The 23,724-nt window shown below is 57.5% G+C and overlaps 1 protein-coding gene across 9 annotated transcripts in view; it reads right to left on the bottom strand.

Annotated features, from left to right (window-relative positions):
* LOC122392563 (ecdysone receptor-like) overlaps window positions 1–23,724 on the bottom strand; it is a 136,564-nt gene that overhangs the window by 36,252 nt on the left and 76,588 nt on the right. For 5 of the 9 annotated variants that reach the window (XM_043387591.1, XM_043387590.1, XM_043387598.1 and 2 more), the window contains exon 3: window positions 2,094–2,559. In XM_043387591.1, the coding sequence (XP_043243526.1) occupies window positions 2,094–2,436 (343 nt within the window). In that variant the 5' untranslated portion in view covers window positions 2,437–2,559. Of the gene's footprint in view, window positions 1–2,093; window positions 2,560–20,622; window positions 20,810–23,724 lie in introns of those variants that run through there. The other 4 variants (XM_043387594.1, XM_043387592.1, XM_043387599.1 and 1 more) reach the window with 4 other exon arrangements.

The raw sequence follows: 23,724 nt of genomic DNA, 5'->3' as shown, positions 1-23,724 counted from the left end.
GACCTAAGCCGTAGCCATTGCCGTTCTCTTTCAAACTGGTGAAACGCAGAGGACAGCATCTAAAAGCCTCATTTTTAGGCAGAATAATGCACAATCACCACGTCATTTCAGATTTATGGTGACATTCGTCCAGCTATTACTATGCGATATACAGAAATCCTCCGTCCGCTTCGGCCCAGCTGCTGTCGTGCGGGACAGCCTAGCTTCAGGCGCACGCTACCGGCGACATCTAGGGATGAGTTAAGGCACCACAGATTCAAGGTTGTCCTTTTGAAACCGCTATTTTTTTCTAGCTTAGTTTCCTCGGTAGTGAGGACCCGAGAAAACCAATTGATAATTTATGAAATTGAATTATGCAAGCATCGACGAGTCACCGCGTTTGCTTCTGCACGACTATGTATGCCACATTCAATCATGCCTCTCTGCGGAGACTTACGTAACCGCAGAAGGGTAAAAAGCTCGACAGAGCAGTTAGAAAAGTGCAATGACCCTGAAGGACGGCGGAGGAGTCACCGGGAGAGCGCAGAGAGGGAGGGAGGAGGACTGAACCCCCGCGAGGCACGCAACAGAGCCGCGACACCGGTCATTTCTCAGCGGTAAAAGGGACGCCGCATGGGTGAAACACAGGGGAGGAGGCCAGCGGCACTGGTAAAAAGCAGCCATGATCCATCGGCTCCACACCGCACGCGGCCACAGCCACCGGCACAAAAAGCACATTACACGAAAATGTTTCACCGATTTCCTTCCATTCCCATGGTAAAGGTTCGAGAGACCAGCGTGCTGTGGTTAATGCGCTGGCATTTATCTTGTCACGGTCAGGCTAGTTAAAAAACACAGTCGGTTTCACAGAGCGTTCCGCATGTTCGTAGGATAATACTGCGGATGAGAATGAACAAGTTGCATTTGCTACAAGGCAATTCACCATTGTTGCATGATGGCATGGTGTGTTTCGAGTAACGGTCTGCCAAGACAAGTTAATGCTTCCTCGTTTGAGCGGGGCCATTGATATTTAGTATCCGACGGATATAACAGCTGATAGGACTGCGGGACCGAGAAGGGAGAAGACAGTGGAGACCACAAAGCCGTCATTGGACGACAAATCCAGCCAAGAGTCTCCCGAAATGAATCTGACAATTCTAGACGCCAGCCGAATAGGTACTTGAAAATAATGATAATGTGGAGGGGGTGCACGTTATAGGTATGTATCATTGTATCAGTTATGATTTCCTGCAGCCTTCAGGACCGTAGGGTACGGCGCCCTGAAACTTGCGTTCGCCCTCAGACCTCCCCCTACAGCTCACCAGACGGAGTGCGGGCATCTCCAGACTAGCGGATCGTCCCCTTCCACGGTAAAAACCCACCGCACCCTCCCAGATCAAAAACAAAACTGGCGAGACACGAGCCCTTTTTACCGGCGCCAATCGTCACACCGGCGAAAATCTCGGGAAATGCATAACACCCGTTGATACATTGTGTCACTAACTGTTGCCATTACTTTTTCCACACGTCACACGGCAAAAACATAAAAGGGGGAGCAAAAAGGGAACGGATGGTACAAAAAGGCACCCAAGGTAGGGAGTGGGACAGAGCGCAACATTTGGCGCAATGAGAACACCATTAATCATTGTTTTACTTCGCGTGTACACGCGCTAAGTCTGGCTCGAAAAAGTCCGCGACATGAGGCGCGTGCCGGTGCCCAAGTGACTCAAAGAACCCGCTCTAAGAAGCGTCCTGGCGCCGCGCACGGGCTCTAAATAGGCGCCGTCGGAGCTGGCTGGCTGTGCAGAGGTGAAGACTGATCGCCCCATCAGCTTAGCTGGCTCCATCATGATTCACCCGGTTTCAACAGCCCTGTGCTCTGCCGCGGCACGTGCTCAAAGAAACGGTGCCTGACTGAACGTGGGAGGTCCGCTCTGGCTGTTTGTTCGCTGCGGTCCGAGTCAGAGTCAACCCGGCTCGCACCAGAGTCCGTCTCTGCCTGCACCAGAGTTCACCCTATCCAACCGACTATCCATCTGACCTATACAGTTTTTCGTCAGAGCAAAGATCACCACGGGCTCGGACAGGGGATTCGATTGTCCGACGGAACTCACCTGGTCTGCCGGTCGGCGAGTACGGGTCGTAGCTGCTCGTGGACATGGGTGACACGGAGAACCCTCCGCCTCCAGGAGGGGCCGTCTGGGCGCCGGAGACGGGCAGCACTGCGAACGGCGTGCCCGTGTCCAGGCTGGTCTGACTGGGCGACGGCAGCCAGTCGTCATGCATCCGCCGCGGCAGCCCCGGCTCGGGCGAGCCGGCCGCCGGCTCCTGCTTGATGGCCGGCCGGCCGGCCACGGTGGCCAGCAGCCCCGGCGAGCCCAGGTAGCCAGGAGGAGAGCCGGCCAGCTTGAAGAGCGGGCTGGCCGCCAGCGGCGACTCGCCGCGTCGCATCTCCATGATAAGCGCCGTCACAGAGACGGTAGCCAGCGTGAGGCGGGCGGGGGCGGGGGCGGCTTAGCCAGCCCGCGCCAGCATCGCGCCGCGACCTCCTGCAGCCGGCGAGCGCCGCTCACACGCACTCTGGAACACACAGACAAACAGACAGGTCAGCACAGATCGGTGTGCACCCGGCAGGTCAACACGAGTCTCGACAACGACCACTTTCATCCATTGCCGGTAATGTCAAACAGGGAAGGATCGAACAGGATAGGGCCCAGCTACAAGCAAAGCCGGTAAGAAATAAGGCATGTGCATTCCAGACACAATCATTCGTGTCTTGATTCTCGCTATCGATTTTTGAGCAATCGATCGATATCCTATCTGGTATTACCGGCAGAGAGTAGCACCGGAGTAGTACCTCCATCGCCCGTCACGGTGTGATGGCGCCACCTGTCGGCTGCAGCCGCCGATACGCTGCAGGTCGTTCAAGGAAAGTGGCACGTGGCCGCTAGCCGAGCGCGGAGAAGTACAGCAAAAGGGTGGGATTTGATATTGCGGCCACGTAATTCGAGAGGAGGACTAGCGTACAGCTTCGGTAATTAGTGCATATGGACGCACGTCCGCACGGTAGGGACAACAAGGGCGCCAACAGGACGGTCAGGCGGTACCCATCGAGCTCCCAGCTCCACAGGGAACAGAGGGCGCTGACAGGGCGGCGGACGATGGTGATGGCCAGACTGCACAGATAATTACGCACAAAGACGCCGGGTACCGGGACTACCTCAAGGTAATCTGAACGGTTTTCTGTTATCGGCGAGCAGAAGAAAAAAGTGCTTGCTGGCGTTGGAACATCGTGTTACAGTGTGGTCAGAGAGGACTTCTGCGACCCAGGATGGGCACCAGGTTAAAGGGACTATCCCACCTTTAACCCGGCCGGGCCCAGGGGGTAATCCCAACCACCGCAGCCCGGGGGGGGGGGCGTTTTTCGCCCCCCCCCCTGTCTAACTCCGTAAATAAGGGAGCTACGGAAACAAAAGCGATACCAAACGAAAGGTCCTTACGAGACTATTCTAATGCACCTAAAATTTTTGACCTCAGGTCAATTTTCAAGGTCAGAGGTCAAGGTCAAAGGCCAAAACCGGTACATGTGTAGTGATCTCAAAGTAAGCCTTCTAGAGGACGGCAGGCTGCATCAAACCGGCAAAATTGGGTGTCAAACGAAAGAAGAGAATCTGAGGATTCTGAAAATGTGCTCCAAATTAAAGGTCAAGGTCAAGGTCACACTCAAAATTGACCTCAAACTTGGCCCTTTTTCGCACATCTTGCGTGCTAACTTCCAAGATGTTTTGAAATGTTTTGAGGCTTATCAGTTCCCTATTTGTGGTTCATCTTACGATACAAGGCTGCTCAAAGGTCAAGGTCACAGAAGAGTATCCCTGCTAGAGGTTATTTCACTGATTCAAGTTAGTAATAATAAATAAGACAATTTTGCCATCCGGAAGCTCTAAATGAAGGCTTAGAGGAAAATAGATGCCAGATTCGTGATTAGCGGGTACAAATCCATCATAAACGACCTTTCATGTGTCAAGGTCAACCAGAGGTCATTCGAGGTCACATGAGGTCAACATGAAACTTGACCTTTTCCGAACAAAATATATATCATTCGACGCGGCTTGACAAGGCGAATGCGATGGTACCACTGCCGTAGCTCAAGGACCATTTTTGTCGAAGTTATTTGCGAAAAACTAAAACCACATTTCGGGGTCGTTGACCTGACCTCTGACCTCAGGTCACCAAAACTATTTTTCTATTTTTCTCTAGGTCAAACGCTACACAGCCGTGCTCGTTATTTGTCTTTATCTCTAAAACTCTATTTTTAGCAGCTATTTGAAGTTTGCGTCTGTGACGCCGAAGTTTGCCGTGCAGGGGTCTAGAAAAATGGACCTTGTGACGTCATCAAGGAGGCTAGGTCCAAATTTTTTGCTTCAGAAGATGTCAAATTGATGGGAGAAAAGGTACTGAAAGTTTCGCCTTCCTATCCCTAAGCGTTTGGGAGTTATCGCAAATATTCGCCAGGGGGGGGGGGCGAAAAACGCCCCCCCCCCGGGCCCGCGAGGGTTAACATGGGGTTTGAGTTGAGATAGCCAAGTTTGCGGCGAGGTTCAGAAACCACTATCTATCTAGGTTGCAACCCCCGCGGCCTCTTGGTGTTGAAGAAATTCGTTCCCTTCATTTGAAAATGGGCCTTGTACAAGGCCCTACCTTCAACATGGAGCGACCGTTAGTGTGACGTCACCTCGTTTAGTCATTCTGATTTAAATGGGTTTGTTCGTTGAAAAATCGCTTAAAACTTGGTCTGAACTTTGTTGTGGTGCCTACAGAGTAAAAAGAATCAGCTTTATGACAGTAATGTGGCCTGGGGAAGGAGGTAATTTTGGGCTGTGACGTCACATATTTGAAAGTTTGTGTTTGGAATATGGGAAGCCTAAGATGTTTAATGAAAAATAAATGCCAGAACCGTGTTCCTGGTCATCCAATCTATAAAGTCGGGCACAATTTAACTAGTTTTAACAACATTTTAGAAGGTGGGATGGTCCCTTTAACCCGCGACCTGGTGGGGGGGGGGCTATTTTTTGCCCCCCCCCCTCCAGACTTTTCGATATATCTCCAGAACCGCTGCGCCGATCGTCACCAAACTTTCAGTACCCTCCCGGACATCAATTTTACACATTGTGACCAAAAATTTTTCCAAAGGCTATGATAGGTTGGCCGGAAATGACGTCAGAGTGACGTCATGTTCTGCCGTTTTCGACCCAAAAAGGGTTTCGCGGGAAGAGCTGTCAGGCCTATAGCTTTGCAAATACAGAAAAATGATAAAGACATAAAAGCTGTAGAATTGACAGAACTACAAAACTGCTATCTCGGATTTTTGAAATTTTTGGATTTTGATCCCAAAAATCAAAAAATAGATTTTTTGGATATAATAGTCAAAAAATCCAAAAAGTTTTTTGAATTTCGCAAAAACCGGAATATATGTGATAGTCCTTACCGCTTTCCATCCACATACCAAATTTGAGATTGATACCTCTTTTTTTGGCGAAGTTATAGCGAAAAAACTGTTCAAAATTGATGACGTCAAATTTTCAAACTTAATTTTTAGCAATTCTAGACCCCGTAGCGCAAAACAAAGACCACCATTAGACTCCCCGTGACGAGCTGCATCGAATAGATACCCATTTTATGCAAAACTATCAACTTTAAAATTTGACCTTTTTTGGCCTGACCTTGACCTGACCTTGACCTGACCTTCACCAGAAAGTGACCTAAGCCGTACCTGATAGTCTTATAACCAACACCATTGAGATGGAAATGAAAAATTGGCCATAAAACATGCATCACACAACCTTAGTAAAGTTGGGTTCATGTGACCTGCCCTGTGACCCTTGGTGACCTGACCTGTGACCTGACCTGGTATTGTCAGTGTGGTGTCGCGCCACCTCTGCGCGGTGTTAATAACCGGGAGTTTGTGCGGACGCCGTCGGGGGCGCGCCAATCGCGGGTTGGCGCTGTGACGTCACGTCAGTCGCGCACCGGCGCCCGGCGAGGGGGGACGTATCGCCTGTTACGCGTGCACTGAGCCGAGAACGAGGAATACATCTCGTACCGTTCCGACTGTCTGTGCGCGGGGACTGAGATCACGACAGAACACCTTGGCGACGAGTCGAACGGTTTTAAGCGCGGCGGTGCGGTGCGGCGGCCGGCGGGGCGCGGTAGTGTCGCGGACTCGGACGTGCCAGTGGCGTGTGGCGGAGTGCCGTGGACGGTCTGGGGACGTGCGGGACTCGTGACGGTTCGTGCGGTGCGGGTGGCAGTTTGCCGGAGACCCGTGGCCTGCGGCGGGTTGAGCCGTGGTGCGACCGAGACCCGGGTTGTGACGTCACTGACGGACCGACGCCATTTTTGGCGGAAGCAGCCAGCGCCGCGTGGCGGAGCGGCAGTGAACCTCTGGCGCCAGCTGACTGCGCTCGTCAGCTGTTGGAGAGGGGGAGAGCCGTACAAGCCTCGTCAGCTGTTGGAGAGGGGGAGAGCCGTACGAGCCGTGCGGTCGGTCGGATAAACAATCATGGCGGCGCCCATGCTCCCGGGCGTGGACCGGTTCGTGATGGGCGGTGACTTTGACCGGTGGCTCACGAGTGTGGACCTCTACCTGGATGCTTTGGATGTGACCAGCGAGGCGCGGAAGCGAGCCATGTTGTTGCATCTGATCGGTCCGGATCTGCAACAGGTGTTTGGCACGCTGCCAGAGCCGGTCGGGGTGGAGGGGGCGTATGAGATCAGCAAGGCCAAGCTGAGGGCCTACCTCACCCCTGCCCGCAACACCATCGCGGAAAAACTGGCCTTCAGCACTATCCGGATGGAGGCTGGTGAGAAATTCGAGGCCTACCTGGCACGGCTGCGGGTGGCTGCGAACCGGTGCGGCTTCACTGGCCAGAGTGTGGACCAGGAGGTCCGGAATCAATGCCTGGCCGGCACCAAGGGTAAGCTACAGGAGCGGCTGCTGCAGCGGGCTGCTGAGCGTGGCGACCAGCTCACTCTGCAGGATGTGGTGGCTGCTGCTACTGCCATGGAGCGGACGGAGGCCCTCATTGAGCAGATGCGGGGCCCCAGCTCAGCGGCTGAACCGGGACAGCTGGTGGCTGGGGCAGCCGGCCCAGCGGCTGAGCCTGTTCAGCTGGTGGCCGAGCGTCAGCTGACCTGCTACCGCTGTGGCCAGCCGGGTCACAGGAGAGCGGAGTGCCAGCACCAGCAACAGCAGCAGAGGACACCGACAAAGTGGCAGGGGCGTGGTCCGGTTTGCTACAAGTGCCGGCAGCCCGGGCACCTCAAGAAGAACTGCAAGAGTAAGGTAGTTCCTGTCCCAGTGCAGGAAGTGTCCCAGCCCGAGACAGAGCTGTGGTGTGTGCACACTGTGCAGCAGGGTCAGGGGTCAGAGGCCAGTCACATGGCTCCACTGAAGATGACCCTACAGGTCAACGGCATGGACATGGAGTTTGTGGTGGACACGGGAAGCCCAGTGACCATCATAGGATCGGACAGCAGTGTTCCAGGTCTGTGCTTACAGAGATCGGACTTGGTGCTGTCATCGTTCACTGGACATGCCATCCCTGTCAAGGGTGAGGCAGTAGTGAAGGTTCAGCGTGGCACAAAACAGAAGAACCTGCGTCTGGTGGTGGTCGACTTCCCCCAGCCAGTGAACCTGTTGGGCAGGGACTGGTTCGCGGCCCTGGGACTCGGCGCGCGCGGCGAGGTGCAGGTGACGGGCGGCCGAACGCTGGACGAGGTGCGTCCGACCCGGACTGCACTCAGGCGCGGGCTGATTTCTGAGGAGCGGCGGTCGGAGCAGCTGTGTTCTGAGCTCAATGAACGTCAGCGACAGCGGGAGGAGACGCGCTCCCGGGAACAGGCGCTCGGCGCCAGGCTGACTGAGCGGCAGCGGGAGCTCGACCGGCTCACCGCCGAGCTAGCGGCGTCAGTAGCCGAGCTGCGAGACAGGATCGGCCGGCTGGAACTGCAGGAGGGCCGGCTGCGCGAGCAGGAGGACCGGCTGCGCGAGCAGGACGCTCGGCTGGGCACGCTGACGGAGCACCTGCGGAGCCGCTGCGAGCAGCTGCACAGCGCGCAGGCGCAGCTGGAGGCGGCCCGACAGCAGGCGCGCCAGCAGACCGCCGAGACCGAGCGGCTAACGGAGCGACTACAGACTCTGCAGGCCGAGGCGTCTGCTGACGGAGTGTCGGAGCGAGCTGGAGGAGCAGTCGCAACTGATACAGGCGGCGCTGGAGAGGAGCGCCCCGCTCGAGTCCGACTACCGCCGCCGGGCGGAGGCCCTGCAGTTGGTGATGGCCGAGCGCCTCCCAGCGGCGCCTCACCGGAGGCAGGAGTGGGCAGCGGCGGCGGCGGCGGCCACGGAGCCGCCAGGCGGGCCGGTCTGGCTCGTGACGCCCATCGACGTGGGTGGACGGACGGCGGCGGCGCTGACAGCAGCAATGTCGGTGGCGGCGACCAAACAGCGCGCGCGGCTGTCAGCCGTGACGGCACGGACTGTGCGACCGGCGGCGGACCAGCCGCCGGCGGTGACAGTGACGACAGCGGCGGGTCGAGTTCCGCGGCCGGCGACGGACCAGCGGCCGCGGCCAGCAGCAGGGCCGACGCCGGGGAAACGCGTGCGGCACGTGGCGGCGGCTCGAACGGAGCGACCGGCGCCTCCAGTGGCGGCGCCGGCGGTGCCGGTGACCGCAGCGGAGCCGATGGTCGTGCTGGTGACCGCGGCGGAGCCGATGGTCGTGCTGGTGACCGCAGCGGAGCCGATGGTCGTGACGGTGACAACAGCGGACGTGAGGGTCACACCGGTGACCTCGGGGGCGAGGGTCGTGCCGGTGACCTCGGCGGTGTCTGCCGCACTGGTGACCTCGGTGGCGACGGCCGTACTAGTGGCGGTGGTGGCGGCGATCTTGTCGGTTACGGCGCGGACTCAGCGACCGGCGGCGGGGCAGCTGCCGGCGGCGACAGTGGCGGTTCGAGCTCACCGGTCGGCGACGGAGCAGCTACCACCGGTTTGAGCTCGGCGGCCGGTGTCGGAGCGGCCAGGAGCAGCAGCCCGAGCTAGGGAATCGCTGTATGGTCAGTTAAATATGTGTGGACGCGAGCTATATTGCGTAGATCCGCGTTGGTTTGTGCTTTTCATCTTACTACCTGTTTCTCCTTTGTAAGTGGGGAAGTTTGTTCATTAGTAAGGGGGGCCGGGTGTGGTGTCGCGCCACCTCTGCGCGGTGTTAATAACCGGGAGTTTGTGCGGACGCCGTCGGGGGCGCGCCAATCGCGGGTTGGCGCTGTGACGTCACGTCAGTCGCGCACCGGCGCCCGGCGAGGGGGGACGTATCGCCTGTTACGCGTGCACTGAGCCGAGAACGAGGAATACATCTCGTACCGTTCCGACTGTCTGTGCGCGGGGACTGAGATCACGACAGAACAGTCAGTGACCTCTTATAGCAACATATCTACTAGGCAACTGACGCCCTATCGCTAATTCTCGACAAAATGCGTTTTCCTTGGTGTTAGAGCGCATTCCCTAGAAGACCCGTGAACGGTGAAACATTTCATCTTTGACCTGACCTGTGACGTCATCGGTGACACCGAGGTCAATAAAATTTGGTTTCCCTCAACAAATTTGATAGGCCTTTCGAATGCCGTTTGAATTTTGCGGATCCGTCCAGTAGTTTCGGAGATACGAGGGGGGGGGGGCAAAAAATAGCCCCCCCCACCAGGTCGCGTTATAAACAGACCCCACCAGGGCGCGGGTTAACCTAGTGGAGGAGTTCCACACCTTGCCCCGTTCAGTGCCTCCGGTCAGGGTCTGATGACCCACGTGGCAACGCGGTCCCCGCTAAGCCTTCATCCTCGAGACATATGTAGCCTATGCCCCTGCCACTGTCGCTCAACGGAACATGAGATCATCAAAATTGTTAACAGAAAGCAAAAACATCGCCGTATTCTTAGAAGAATTTTGCGGTTTGAGACGCTGAGAACGGATCCCTCGGAAGAATCAACGACCGCTGACATTTAAATGCAATCGGTCATCGATGTCATGAAGGTTTCGTGACTCAAAAACATCTCGACTTTATTTTTACCTCTCTAACTGACGACGATGAATCAGCGCTACCGGTAGACAAGCCCAATGCCCTGAGGTCAAAATACAGCGTTTCCAGAAGCGAGCCCTTACCCTAATTGCAGGTGATGTGTTGGATTCGGTTGGAATTTCCAGCGTTTGCCCACTGTTCGTGGACCGGACACAGCCACTGGACCGAGCAGTGACGTCACCGGTGACCGATGACGTCACGTTGACCGCGCTATGACTCACTCAGTAAATACGGTAGCGGTTCGGCGGTCGGTCAGCCGTGCCGCCAGAAACCCATCGGCACTACGTGGAAACGAATCCGCTGTTAGACCACTGCCACTAACTTGAACTATGACGGCTAGCAAAATAAATAAAGACAAAGACGCATTAGGACTGCTCAACAGTCCCGACCAGTTGTAATGATGATGTGGATTCTGTAGCCTGCCCCGTTCACGCATGGGAAGAAAAGTACGACAGTTCGCCCCAGCCAGAGCCCATGTCATGTAATGTCACTGTCGGATCTCTGGGGCGTTAACAGTCGAGCAGCAGCTCGGTAAAAAACCAGGCCACGGGGCGGACACATCTCTGCGTTTACTGGGTCAAACGGTTCGTCTCACCCCGGCCGTGGCGGGCGAAACCGAGCGTTCGCTCCGCTGTGGTCTGCAGCGACACTGTAACCGGGGGCCGAGGTGCAGCAAACACTACGGTTATTCTCACACGCCGTATTTACAAAACGCTTCACGCTGCACTACCGTACGATGCCAAGCTCGTGGTGAGTTTGCACACGGCACGCCGAGGCGAGTAGCAACAGATCGAAGCATGACGCCGATTGGCCTCACCCGGCCTGGCCTCACCACTCACCAGCCGGAGCAGAGCGGCTGCCAACAGCGACAGTGACCGAGTTTCACGGTCAGAGAGGCCGACGGGGAGGGTCGGCCACTGCAGGTCAGACGTTACTAAGGGAGGTCAAGGTCTGAGAGCGGGGAAAACACAGGGACGCCGGCTTCTCACAGGAAACACTGACGATGCTGGTCCACCTGAGACGCTCTCCGACCAGCGTGCCAGGTCAGCAGCGCCGCCCAGGTTTGGTATCATTGACTAGCGTCGGTATCAGAGCAGCCAGCGCGGGCTGTCGGACCGGCTCCGGCGGATGTGGCGCCGAGCCGGTCGGCGGCGCCCGCTCGCCGGTCAGTTGCATCAGCAACAGCACCCGTCAGCAGCCAGGTCGGACAGCACGCCCGCCGCGAGACGCTGAGGCAGCGCTGGGCGGACCTCGGGGCTGATAAAGGCATCCGTCCGCGCGGCCTCGCCGGCAGCTCCGGTGAGATCGGGGCCGGTCTGTCCGACGGCCGGCTGATAGCACACGGCGCCTAGCTGCTGTCCGGACCTGCTGCTGTCGGCGAGCTGGGGCGCAGCTGCACACGGTGCCTAGCTGCTGCCCGTTACCTGCTGCTGTCGATGAGCTGGGGCCAGCGGCTGGGGCACTGAGAACGCAGCGACGGAGAGCGCGACGGACTTTTGCTAGGGAACATTGACAAGGAAACGTGCCATCACCACCGATAGCGGAGGGAGCTCAGGGTATCGGTGGCTAGTGAATCTCTATCGGTGGCAGTGTGCGACTTCCATCGGAGAAGGGACGCCAAGTAACTCGTCTTTGTCTCTGCCGGAATGGTGTCTGGGTCAGGTCACACCACTAACTTTGCCGGTCGATTTAACCGTACTTCCCATGGGAAGAGACTAGTCCTGAGAAAGCCGGTCGCTGTCAGCCCGATTAGACAGAGCAGCGAGTGAAAGGATCGACGCCGATGTCGAGTTTGTCGAGTCACTGTTCATCGGCTGGGACCATCAAGTCGGAGACAGGTGATGGGAGACAGTCGCTCAGTTATGAACTCACCCGAGGACAGAAGGCCGGAGCAAGAGTTAGGACTGCATGTTCTTATCCTGATAAGGCACGTTAGACAACCCACTGTGGCTAAGCAGTTGTTCAGAGAACATGATCTTATATAATTCTGAGGTATTAGTTCGTGGATTAGCTACCACGTGCATTTTTGCAACATTAATTTTGGAGAACATCGGATGACTGAAACATTTTGTTATTTAGCAATAAATCTCCGAAAAACATCCCTGAAGTATTCAGACTACTGCCGTGAGGCAGCAGATGGCAGATAGCAGCAGCCAGCTAAGAAAAGATCATTGCATTGCAGCAATAGGTTAAATATTTCTGATAAGCAACGGTCGCCACCGCAAAAAGTCCCCAGCGGTGACTCGTTCTGGCCTGGAAAGCTCATAAACGGATTACACGGCGGCGAGTGTATCGTGAAGACCCCGGCAGCTCAGAGTGACCGGTCGGTCGGTCGGTCGGTCGGTCGGTCGGTCGGTCGGCGTGCCATGTGTCCGACCACAGCACCCGACCGCTCGGCCTACCTCTCAGCGGTCTCACTGGCGACCACCGCGGTCAGAGAGGGGGTATGGACCGGTTCAGTGTGTCCCCTACAGAGGTCACGGGCAGGCCGCGGCGCTGGGAAAGCTCGGTCGAAGCTCTCCCATGCAGAGCGGAACAGCTGGCTGATTGCATCCGGTGCCAGTCAGCGCCGGCGCAGCGCGGCGTCCGCTCAAGGATCCCGCTGCCGCCGCCGCCGCTGCCGCCGCCGGAGGCCCTGGCGTGAGGGTCTGCCGTCGAGGAGGCAGCGGCCACGCCCCGGCGGACGAAGAGCCGTGATTCACCTTCCCTCCGGCGGGCCCAGAGCTGTACCAGACCGTGGCACTCGCCAAATCACGGCCACAAACGACGCGGTTTGAGGCGATTTCAATGTCAAACGAACCGAGACGAATGGTGTGTAACACAGGATACAATCTTGGGCTGATCGGAATGACCTGTTGGTTCAAAGACAAGGCCGGTCTCTCCATTGCCTGTTTACCTTCGTCCTTCACCGCTCAGCCAAATAACTTACACTGGTCAAATAACGACTCGTTCAGGTCTCGCCAGTCATAACAGATCACGAAGCCGTTCTTGCCCTCTGCTCCAGTTCATCAGATGGGCGCCATGTGTTGTTCCAAGTGATCACTTAGGCCTCAGAGCGTGCTGACTCCAGCGTTCATCGATGAGGTGGGAATGAGATATCGGACACTTGAATGCTCCACATCACCGCTCAGCACGGAGGCTCTGACCCTGCCGCGTGGCGGCGTTCCCCTCAGCCTGACCCCGCCCGAACCCAACGAGGTCAGATCTGAGCTCACAGCGTCAGCAGTGCCCTTCATCCCGAGGGCTCCGGGACAGGAACCCCGACTGGGTGAGAGCCGCCACTGGAGCAGGGGTCAGCGCGGGTCAGCGCCGGCCGGCTGGGGAAACACGCAACACAGGAGCACGGGGAGGTCCAATTCGTAGCCACGCATGGGAGAAAAACGTGCATGGCATTCTAACGCCCGGCGCCAGTGCAAGCTTTTCCCAGTGGATGCTTAACTTACGCAGCATTTGGCTATTCATTTCTTCTTATGCCAATTAAAAAAGGTCGCTAACAGGCCATATATGTTGTAATGAATGTCAGGTGAGGGGTCCACATCCACCTAACCAGCATGGACGCTCCCGACATTCTCCACGACCGCCAGCGCAGTCCACCGTCCGCCTCAGCTAGCTACCTGTGCGCCGTCGCAGTCACCTGCTCCATGAATCACCGCCGTCGGCCGCCGCAGATTCGGCCGTCCAATCGGCCCGGCCGGTCATCGGCGACCCGTAACCCACCCGTCACGACTTCGGGGCCGATATAATCGGCTTCCCTTCCACCACGCGATCGGTAATCTCACGTCCGACTGTCCAGCGCCACGCCGCCGCGCCGGTCGCATCCCGGCGTGGCGAGCCCCTATGGCTGGCCGGACACAGTCCGACCGGCCGGGCGCCCCCATGTCCCCGCTGAGACCGGGAGCTTCTGTCGGTACAGATAGCCGCACAGGCAGGTGGTAATTATACAGGCCACGGCGCCGACAAAGGGAGCTCCTCGGACCGACAACAGATGGCTCTGCCGGTCCGGAGGCCAATTAGAGGGTTTGGTGCGTGCCGGGGGACGGAGGAGTGGAGGAGGGCCGGCCAGAGACGCTCCCTCCCCTCTCCTCTCCCCGGCGGTGATAAAGTACCGTCCAATGACCAGCGCCGGCGGCCGCGGCGATGGCTCGCCAGGAATGGTGTCACCCACCCAGTTTAAAGGGCGATGGCGATCTTTAAAACGACTGCCACGCCGCTGTGTAAGGCAAGTTTATTGCGGCCAATTTTCCGGTCATGTTAACAGCTTGTGAGGACCAACATATTGAGTTTGAAAAAGGAGTTATTGTGAAACTGGTCGAGAATAGATCGCCAGCGGCAGTAAAGCTGTTGGCCCCAATACGGGCGACGCAAGATGGCCAACGCTACTACAAATCAACTGCACCCAGCCTCCAGTGGTGCAGAAAAAATAGCCTCAGTGGACCGTCTCCCAGAATCACCTTCTTAGATTCGCTTGCATCTTAAATGCACACGAGGAGCATATGTTCCCTATCGTACATACATACCCCACCCACTCTCCTTTTACGGTCAGCCACATTACCCGATAATATGCCTGCGATTGTATGTAGGCTCGTCCCGAGGCCTCTGCTCTCGGCCTGACTCGTGGGTAGATCTGTGCAGCGTACAACAGCGCTGTCGTCGACCGTCACTAACCAGCCACCGCCGCCGCGCGGCCTCTGACGTCACGATCTAGGTCACAGCGGCGGGTCGCTTTCTACCAGGGCCGGCCGGCCGCGCCGCCCGCCGCCAGCCAGGCTGGACGGCCGGCCCGACGGACGGACGACGTTTCACTTTCCGGGAATCACACGGGCGCCACGCACCGGCGCGCCGCCGCCGGCTAAAGTGAGCCACTGAGCGAGCGTGTGTGTGAGCGAGTGAGTGAGTGACTCACTGGCTGAGAGAGTTTAAGCGTGGCAGACGATTCGGCAGAATGAGGCAGTTTCTGGGTCAGAGGAGGATAGCTAACAGCCTAACAGACGTCACCCAAAGCGCAGTGTTCAGACGTCACAACTCAAGGGTGCATACAAACAGGAGCCATGGCACGAACTGTGGACTGTGCTTCCAACCACTTCTGACTTCAGTCGATCAATGGGAATGCTGATCTATCAGCAGCAAGCGGATATCAAACATATCATCAAGCACACAAACCACCACTCTAAAAAAAAAAAAAAAAAAAAAAAACGAGTTAACAACCGCCATCCCCTCTGCCATGTCACCCTCTCTCTCTGCCTGTCACTCGCCATGTCGCTGCACCGGTCAAACTAGGCCAGCTGGAGGCGCTCGACGCGGGCTCACTCACCCCTGGCCCGTTAATATTCGATTCAGCGCCGAGCAGGGCTCGTATCCATGCGGCGATCATCTCGGCACACATTCACTGCCATCCATCAGCCGGCGGTGCCGCTCCGCCCCAGGACGACCAACAGGTTTCCGCTGGCACAGGCGGCAGCCATGAACCGCCTTGAACCTTGGAGTGTTGCGACAGAGGTGTGGACCCTCGGAGGTCGGCGGACAATGCTATTTGGGACGACGGCGGCGGCGGAGGGGATGGCTGCCTGTGTTCTACACGAAACAATGCCACCCACAGTGTCTGGCGGGGATTCGGTACTGGTAGCTGGTTAGGACTGGTATAGGGTCAACTCAGTATGCCCGCGACACTGGAGAGGTAGTAAAGGAATACTGGGGGGTCAACATGCGTCGGCACTCGGCACAGCCTATACTGACCGACGGTGTCGGCGGTCTCAACTGATTGACGCCTCCGGTTGGAACGTGGAACGCCAGACAGGACAGCCCCATCCCCCGACACTTTCCGACAGGTGCGGACAGCCAGGAACTGAGCTGAGGGCACGGCCGTTACCGCTGAGCAGGTGTGTACAAACTGCGACCAAGCCGACACCACGCCACAGACCGTGACCTGAGTGTCGGCGAGGCCGGACGCTGCGGCGGGGAGAGAGAGTGGGACAGATGTCACGGCGTTCAGACTTCAGACACACACGCGTCCGGTGCGACATTCGACAATGTGCCGCAGAGATAACCGGCGGTGTCACTGGATCAGAGAACCATCAGCATTCAACATCACAGGCCATGCGTGCGAGGAGTCATGAGACGCAGGTCAAGTGAACGTATCCACGTCAGTCTGACGGTGATTCGGCCGCATGTCTGGAAACACTTCTAAACCTCGTTGGTGTCTGCCGCCCTGCAAGGTCGACCTGGCAGCAGGTCATCAGGTCTTAACTCCCTCTGCCGCCGCTGCGCCGCCTCTGCCGTCGTGTACCTGTACCGCGCCGCGTGTCGGTCGGCCGTCCGGTGACCTTGGCTGGGGCCGGCGCAGACCGCGTGACCCGGCGCGGCGGTCCCTGAGGCGCGCCCGAGGTCGGTCGGACCCGGCGCCCCGCGGCCGTGCCCCGTGGCCCGCTGACGCGACAGGTGCGCTCCGAACCCGGCACAGGGCGCCGTTCAGCGGCCGCCGGCAATGCGGGCCGTCGAGGCTGACAGAGAGTCATGGGCGCCCCATTAATTCACACACAGCCCCTTAGTCACCTGTGCAGCCATGGCCTCCCCCTCGGACCGGCCTTGTTTCGCCCGCATTTCCCGATCTGATTTCCAACGCTACTAGTCGGCTTTTCCCGATAATCTTTCCCGGTCTTTCTAAACTATATTTCATTTCCATGGCCATCAATCGCTGCTTTCGTTAGCACACTGCGGTCTGATTTCTCTTCCGTCATCACTCATATATTTTTCAGCATCTCATGATTTATTGGCATCGGTTCCTGTGACAAGTATCCCATTCCCAGTGAATACGCCTCTCCGTAAAAGATCAATGTGCAGGGCACCCCATCAAAAGTAATTCATGCTCTCTCTCCACAGTATCCACTAAAGGCAGTCTGGTACTCAACACACCATCGCAGCGTCCATACGTTCTCCCCTAGGTAAACACGCCCCTCGATATCCGGCACGCCTAATGCGTCACCGCTTCTGCCCCGCCCTGGAACGTTCCGCGCGGTCGCCGCTGTCCGGCGCAGCATCCTTGAACTGGCAGGGGTGGCGGTGTGTGGCGCAGTGGCCTGACCTTCACGCCCACTGGGTCATTCACAGCCCCGCCGCCGCCGGCGACCGAGGGCCGCTAACGAGCCAGCTCCGGGAAGACAATGCCTTCCATCGGCCGGCGACCGTATTGTCGCCCGGCTCGTGGCTTTTTGAGCCGTCCGCCGCCAGCTAAATGGCCAGCTGACAATGGCAGCACGCGCGTAGCGAGAGGAGGCGACGCGACGGTCCGTCCACCGGCCAGATAGCGACGGACAGAGTCGGCCCCGCAGCCGCCGACGTCGTCGCCGGTACTCCCCAGGTGTCTCGGGACATGGTAGGTATCGGGAGACGGTCGGCGATGGATAAGTCACGTGATAGGTCGGGTGGCTCTCCGCCCACGGGGAACCGGCCGATCGTGTCGCCGTGGGCCGGTGCACGCGGCGATGGAACAACACAGGACAGAACACAGGCCAGCGCAGCGGCGGAAAAGAGCGTTGGATACATGTTGGTTGGGCGGTGTGTGTGTCCGCTTAAATATTTACCATCAAAAGATCTCCGCCAGTTTGCACTTGTCCTGGAGGATGGTCAGTGCTGGTCCTAAGGTAGGTATGGTTCGCACTGATACCAGAGAGTAAGCGCTGTACAGTCTGTCTTAAAAGTACCGCGCAAAGTGACGGTGGATCCATAAAGCCTGACCGAGGAAGGGCCTGCTATAATTTGAAAGTAACCGAACCAATTGACCTGGAGAATGGACGAGGATATCCATTGTTTCGGTGACTCAAATTTAGCAGTCCTTCCTCGGTCAGGCTTGATGGGTCCACCGTTACTTTGCGCGGCACTTTTAAGACAGACTCGTACTGGTCCAGGCGACATCCATGCCAAGTCATGGAACACACTTAAAGAGGGCTGCGAAAGCTACACATGTGCAATGGATAACGGCATAGAGTTGAGAAAGCCGTAAATAAGCTGGGACAGGCGGGCCGTGGATAAGACAGACGAGCCGTGGTTAAGCCGAGAAAGGCGAGTCGGGATAAGAACGAGCTGAAGCAGACAGGAGTACTGTTAGCTCGGAGTACGAGTCTGGACTCTGGAGAAATACAATCATTATATAGCCTGGACCGAACCGGGGTAGACAGAACCCACTGCTGAGGCAGCCCGGACGAGGCCGATACGGCGGAGCCGATGCAGAGTAACCCCATCCGATCCTGGATAACCACGCCGAGCTGGGCCGATCGTTTTCCAACCACACAGAGCAGTTTCCAATACCACTGATACACTCCTCCCGGCGTCTTCATCCTGTCTTTGTCGCGTCTCGGACGGCTCGTCGTACCGTGACCTCCATCGCGGCGGCTGAGGTCAGGCCGAGCGGCAGCGGCCCCGCCAGTTGCAGCTAACGACCGGCACGTATGCAGGCCGCGGAAAATGACGCTGCATGCCGGCCGGACGTTAGACGGGCATGAGCACGAGCAGGGGAGGCGAGGCGAGGGAGCGAGCGAGCGAGGAAGGTGGGAGGAGGGGTCGAGGGCGGCGGTACCGGCCGGACGGCGAGGGAGGGATGCACCGTTACCCGACGGTGATCCCGTGCACAAAGACAGGCTCGGGATGTGTGGGCCGGCCGGCGCAGAAACGGCATCTCAACTATCCCCAACACAACGGGGACTCGCAGCCACGCTGTATATCTTGTGCACTGTGCAATATGCACTCCAGTCCTCCCCGCCAAGCGGACACCCGCCGCACCGGCCCGCCGACTAGCAAAGTCACTAGTGGCCGGCGAGGCTGCACCCTTCCCTACCGTCCCAAGAGGGAGGTGGTCAGTAAAGCACCTGTGGAGCCGGAGTCCGAGGGACGGACGTGAGCACACATAGGTAACGGTCCAGCGAGCGAGGAGATTGTAGTTCCACGAAAGGACGGCGGGAGTCTATAGAGAAACACCTGTCCGAATCCACCTGAAAGGGTGCCTTTCAGCCAGGATGCCATCTTTATTTCTATGCCCAGGTATATTGAAAGTCTATGCCACGTAGGTATATTGAAAGAGGAAAAACATTCCGGCTCATTTTTAATAAGGAAGAAACGTAGCCTAAGCGGCACAATGCATTCAGACCACCCAGATAGTGCCAAAATGATCCTAGAGTTGTATGCTCACCACTAGAACAACACCATATGCATGACACCTATAAATTAATCAAATCGAGTGAGTTGCAGAACGCGGCGCCTCTGCCTCGCCTCTGACCGCCTTCAATGTCAAGGAGCTTCGGCGGTAATGAATCGTCGGCACGTGAGCAGAATCGTTCATCGTCCGCTCTACCGGTCAGCAGAGACGGCCACAAACTGTTGGCCAAGATCGGAAACCGATGGCGATTAGTGGCACTGCGACAGACTCGATTAGAAAAGTATCCGAACAATAGCTTGTATTTTCACTTCGAGCTTGTTAGTATTTAGCGACAGCCATGTGAATGGCCTTACTACATAGCACGTACACGCACAAAAACATGTGTGTTATATAATAGATAACAACATGTTGAGCCGAAATTTACCGGATTAATGGCAATTCGAACTGCAGGTTCTCATGACCGGCCGGTGCGCTGGCCGGTACACAGAAGCACCTCTGTCTATGCGGAGACAGACGGAGCATACCGGACCTAGACGCAGCTGGGGGCGCAGCGGCATCGCCGAGACTTTGGGGACAGAACAGGAAACGAGGCGGCCTTTTTTCGCCAACGCCGACGCGACAGACGGGGATGCCGCGGATCGGCGAGTGAATGCCGGCGCCGAGAGTGGCAGACAGACGCGGAGGAGCGGGCTGTCTCGGCCCGGTACCTACAGGACAGAGTAGAGGAGGCGCGCTTACATTGGCTCATCCGCGAATTGAGAAGAGTGCCCGAACGGAGTGTATGTGGTCTGTATGACTTGGATGATACATTTTTATAAATTATTACAGAAAAATTGAAAAGGTGATAATCCAGCTGCCACTAACTGCTTCAAAAGCATGGTGGTCGTTTAAATACGTAATGCAGGTAATTGAGCAAAGTCCTAATCATTTAGAATCAACTGTTCTCTGCTGCGAAACTATTTGCATCGCCACGAGCATAAAGCATTGTGCAGGTGTGAAGAAATGAACTAAAAATGGTGGCGCGGCAGGGACGTTATCATAAAAGCAATAAAACGGAAACATTTATGAGTTTGCATGGCTAAATTATAGTCCATTATAATGACGAGCACTTCTAAAATAGGTCCTGTTTCGACCAAATTTAGCATACATCCGGAACAACCGTAGCCGCACCAGGATCAATTATTCGCCATAATTTGCATACGCACAATTTGAATACAATATTATTAGCACTACAATGATCACAATATAAAAAATAGGCAAGCATTCAGCTTTGAGTGCAAAGAACAGCAATGACAGAAGTGTTGACTGGGATTAAAAACTAGCAGAGTGCCGCCAACCGGTTAGCGCGTGCGGCGCCTCTCTCACCAGTGCGGGTATCGCTGTGACCCGGGTCGGTGCCGATGCCAGCTGCTCTCCCCTCTCTCCAAGTGACACCCCTCTCTCCGTGACCCGTCTCCGGCCAAGGTCAGTGTCACACACCACTCACAACGACCGCCGCACGTGGCACTGACCGCCGCCGCCGGACGCCGCCACACCACTGACTCGGTAGCACAGTTTTCGCTTTCGCGGCGGCGGCTGGCGGCGGCGGCGGGCGGCCGGACCGGGCGCACGCCTGGCGGCGGCGGCGGCGGCAGCGGCGGCGGCGGCGGCGGCGTCCCAGCCAGTCCGCCTCTCGGCTACAGCACTGGATTGTTCGCAGATGTTTCGTGATGCGTCGGGCGGTGGCCATTGTAAAAACTAGTGGCAGAGCATGGGACGAGAGGAGACTGTGAAGTGTGAAGGGAACCCGTTAGACACCGAATTAGGGACCTGCAGAGGCTAGCATGGACCTGCATCGGTTTCATTAAAGAGATACCGAGACATATGGGATGGCCAAGTGGCCGTCAGAAATTATTGTGGCTCTTGGAACGCCCAGCATGGACACTTGGACAGCGAACAACCAGAGGTTCCTGTAGAGTGTAGCGTTATTGAGTGGCTATGGCCACTACATTTCTCTACGAGCATCCGGTGTTACACAGGAGCAACTGCGGAGCCCGGGGTGGCCTCACCACCGGTGTCTCGCACTGCCCGGCACCACAGGGGTATCGGTGACCCAGATGGGTGCCACATAAGCGAAGCCTCGGTGCCTGTCTCGGAGTTCCCGACCCTTCACATCATACAGAGCAGTGTTGAAATGGGCAGTGATTCACAGTTACACCAGTGACCTGCTCGCTGGTCACCGCTGCACATTGGCAATGCAAATCAGTCGCGAGAAATACTCAGTGGTAGGGTGATGGTAAGGTGTTCAGGACATGCCTGTATATCTAGGTGACATTAGCATTTAGCAAACAGGAGAGGGAAATCCCTCACCATCCCCCGCCATTTCATATCAATCAGTCATGCAGAATATGTATATCGATGCATGAATACAATAAATGAGCTGCAATCGCAAGGTGCCCAGAACGCGCAATCCGAATGCTGTCAAGACCAGACTGGAAGAGTCAGCCGTGTAGTCAAATCTCCCCATGGCAGAAAGTTGCACATGTTTGAGCGCATGTTTGAGCGCAGCAGTGGGAGCGGTGCTGAGTTAGCAGCACCTGTTTACCCCCTTGCCGTTCTCCGGTTGACCTCTGCGGTTCCACTGACTCTCTGACTCTCTGACTCCGCTGACGACTACAATACCAGTAACACGTTCAGCGATAGGGCAGCCCTGAGCTAGTCACCGAGGGCCAGCCGAGTCCTGAGCTGACACCGTGAGTCACCTCTACCCGGGCTGCAGCTGCGTCGCCAGCCATAGGGGTTGGCCGGTTCCGCCTCACACCCGCATCCATCCGACCGCTCGGGGGCCGGGCGCTACCCGACCGACGGGCCCCATGGCACGGCCAGTCGCTGCGACTCACTCGAGAGTCTGTCCTCATCCAGCCGTGTCTGCTGTCCAGCTATGGGCAGCCTCGAGGTCTCCAGAGCAGGGGCACCTTGAGGGGCACTGTTGGCAGGTCCAGACTGTCCTTGTTTCAGCACTCGGCTCCGCTGCGCCGCTGGGACGATGCCAGACAACAAAAACGAGGCCATTCCACTAAATGGCGGCAAAAACGGCAGGTTACGGGGTGCTCTCTCTTCTCTGTACTTCTCCCTCTATCCCTCTCGGCATCTCAGCCTCGTCGGAGGTCGACTGCTCTGCCTCACACCGTTCATGGACCTAAGTGGAGTAGTTCCGGTCGCTTCCAGAGAGCATACGGCTGCACTTAGTCACGTGCCTTCTTTGCAAAAGCCAAACAGAATGTTCATGAAGATTCAACCAGAAAAAGAACTTGTATGGCACCAAAATGCGTCTGAAAACAGAGCTGAGAGCATCAAAGAAGGAAACGAATGAAAACGACAAATTAATTAGTCATGTGATTAATTGCACTTTAAGTGCGAATATACCGGCGCAGCACGGTAATCTAGCATTCCCGACTTGAAAGATACCAGCTTAGCTCGCGTCCCCCATTCACGAGGCCAAGTTATCCCTCGTGTCGCTCGGGGCGGCAGGTCCCGTTGAGGGACAGATCCTCTCTCCACGGGCGGCCCCCGTCCCGGTGACCTGTCCGGCCCGCTGCGGACCGTTACTCGGGGCTGCTGGCCTGTGCCCTTGAAGGGCCGCCCAGACAGCCCCAGATGGCCGGACGACGTGACAGCCCGACTCGAGGCGAGCCTCACCGGGCCCCGATAGGGTCGAGATGGGCGGCCTCCCGGCCTTGAGCCCGGTCGACCGGCGCGCGCGGCAGAGGCGCTGCGCCGTTGTCTTTTATGGCCGACAGTGGCGGGTCGGAGCGGCGCACTCTGGGCGGCCGGACAGGTCAGGTGCGCTCACCGGCCAGTCGCAGCCGCTCGCCTTGAAACCAATCCGGCGCGGCGCGGCGCAGCGCTGAGCAGTGAGCATTGCCCCGCCGCTGGCTGCCACAGCGCGCCGCGAGCCGGCGGCCGCTGCAGATGGCCGCCACACGTTCAACTTGACCCAGATCGGCCAGCGGCCAGCGGCGGCGGCCACGGCGCGGTCGGCGAACCCGCGGGGTCACTACACCCCCCGTGCCGACCTCGAGCGTACTATGGCCGCCGCCAGCCTTGTCCTCCTTCCAGCAATCACGCACAGATGGAGAGCGCCAACCCTCGCCGAGGGCGGTCCCTTCCCACGGGCCGCCCCGGCGGTAGCGCGTTCCCCGCCGCCGTCCGAACCCGTGCCGATCCGAGGTAGCGGTGTTCTCAGAGGCTGCAGGGTGGGGCCCTCTGAAGGCCGCGGGGCAGCGACGGCTGCGCACCGGCCTTGGAACGAGCGCCAGGTGGTGAACCAAAGATGCTCTGGCGTCGCCGGAAGCCAGCCTGGCCAGCCGAGACGCTGACGCCCCGGCACTGTGGCACGCCGGTCGCCGGCGGCTTCAGGCCGCTCATCACCAGCCGTGTCCCGCGGCCACGGCATGCCAGCCACGCTGTGCAGGAGGGGCCACGTAC

Source organism: Amphibalanus amphitrite, unplaced genomic scaffold (genome assembly GCF_019059575.1).
Source record: "Amphibalanus amphitrite isolate SeventyFive unplaced genomic scaffold, NRLGWU_Aamphi_draft 000491F_arrow, whole genome shotgun sequence".
NCBI classification, from domain to species: Eukaryota; Metazoa; Arthropoda; class Thecostraca; order Balanomorpha; family Balanidae; genus Amphibalanus; species Amphibalanus amphitrite.
This window is presented reverse-complemented; position numbering and strand designations above follow the sequence as displayed.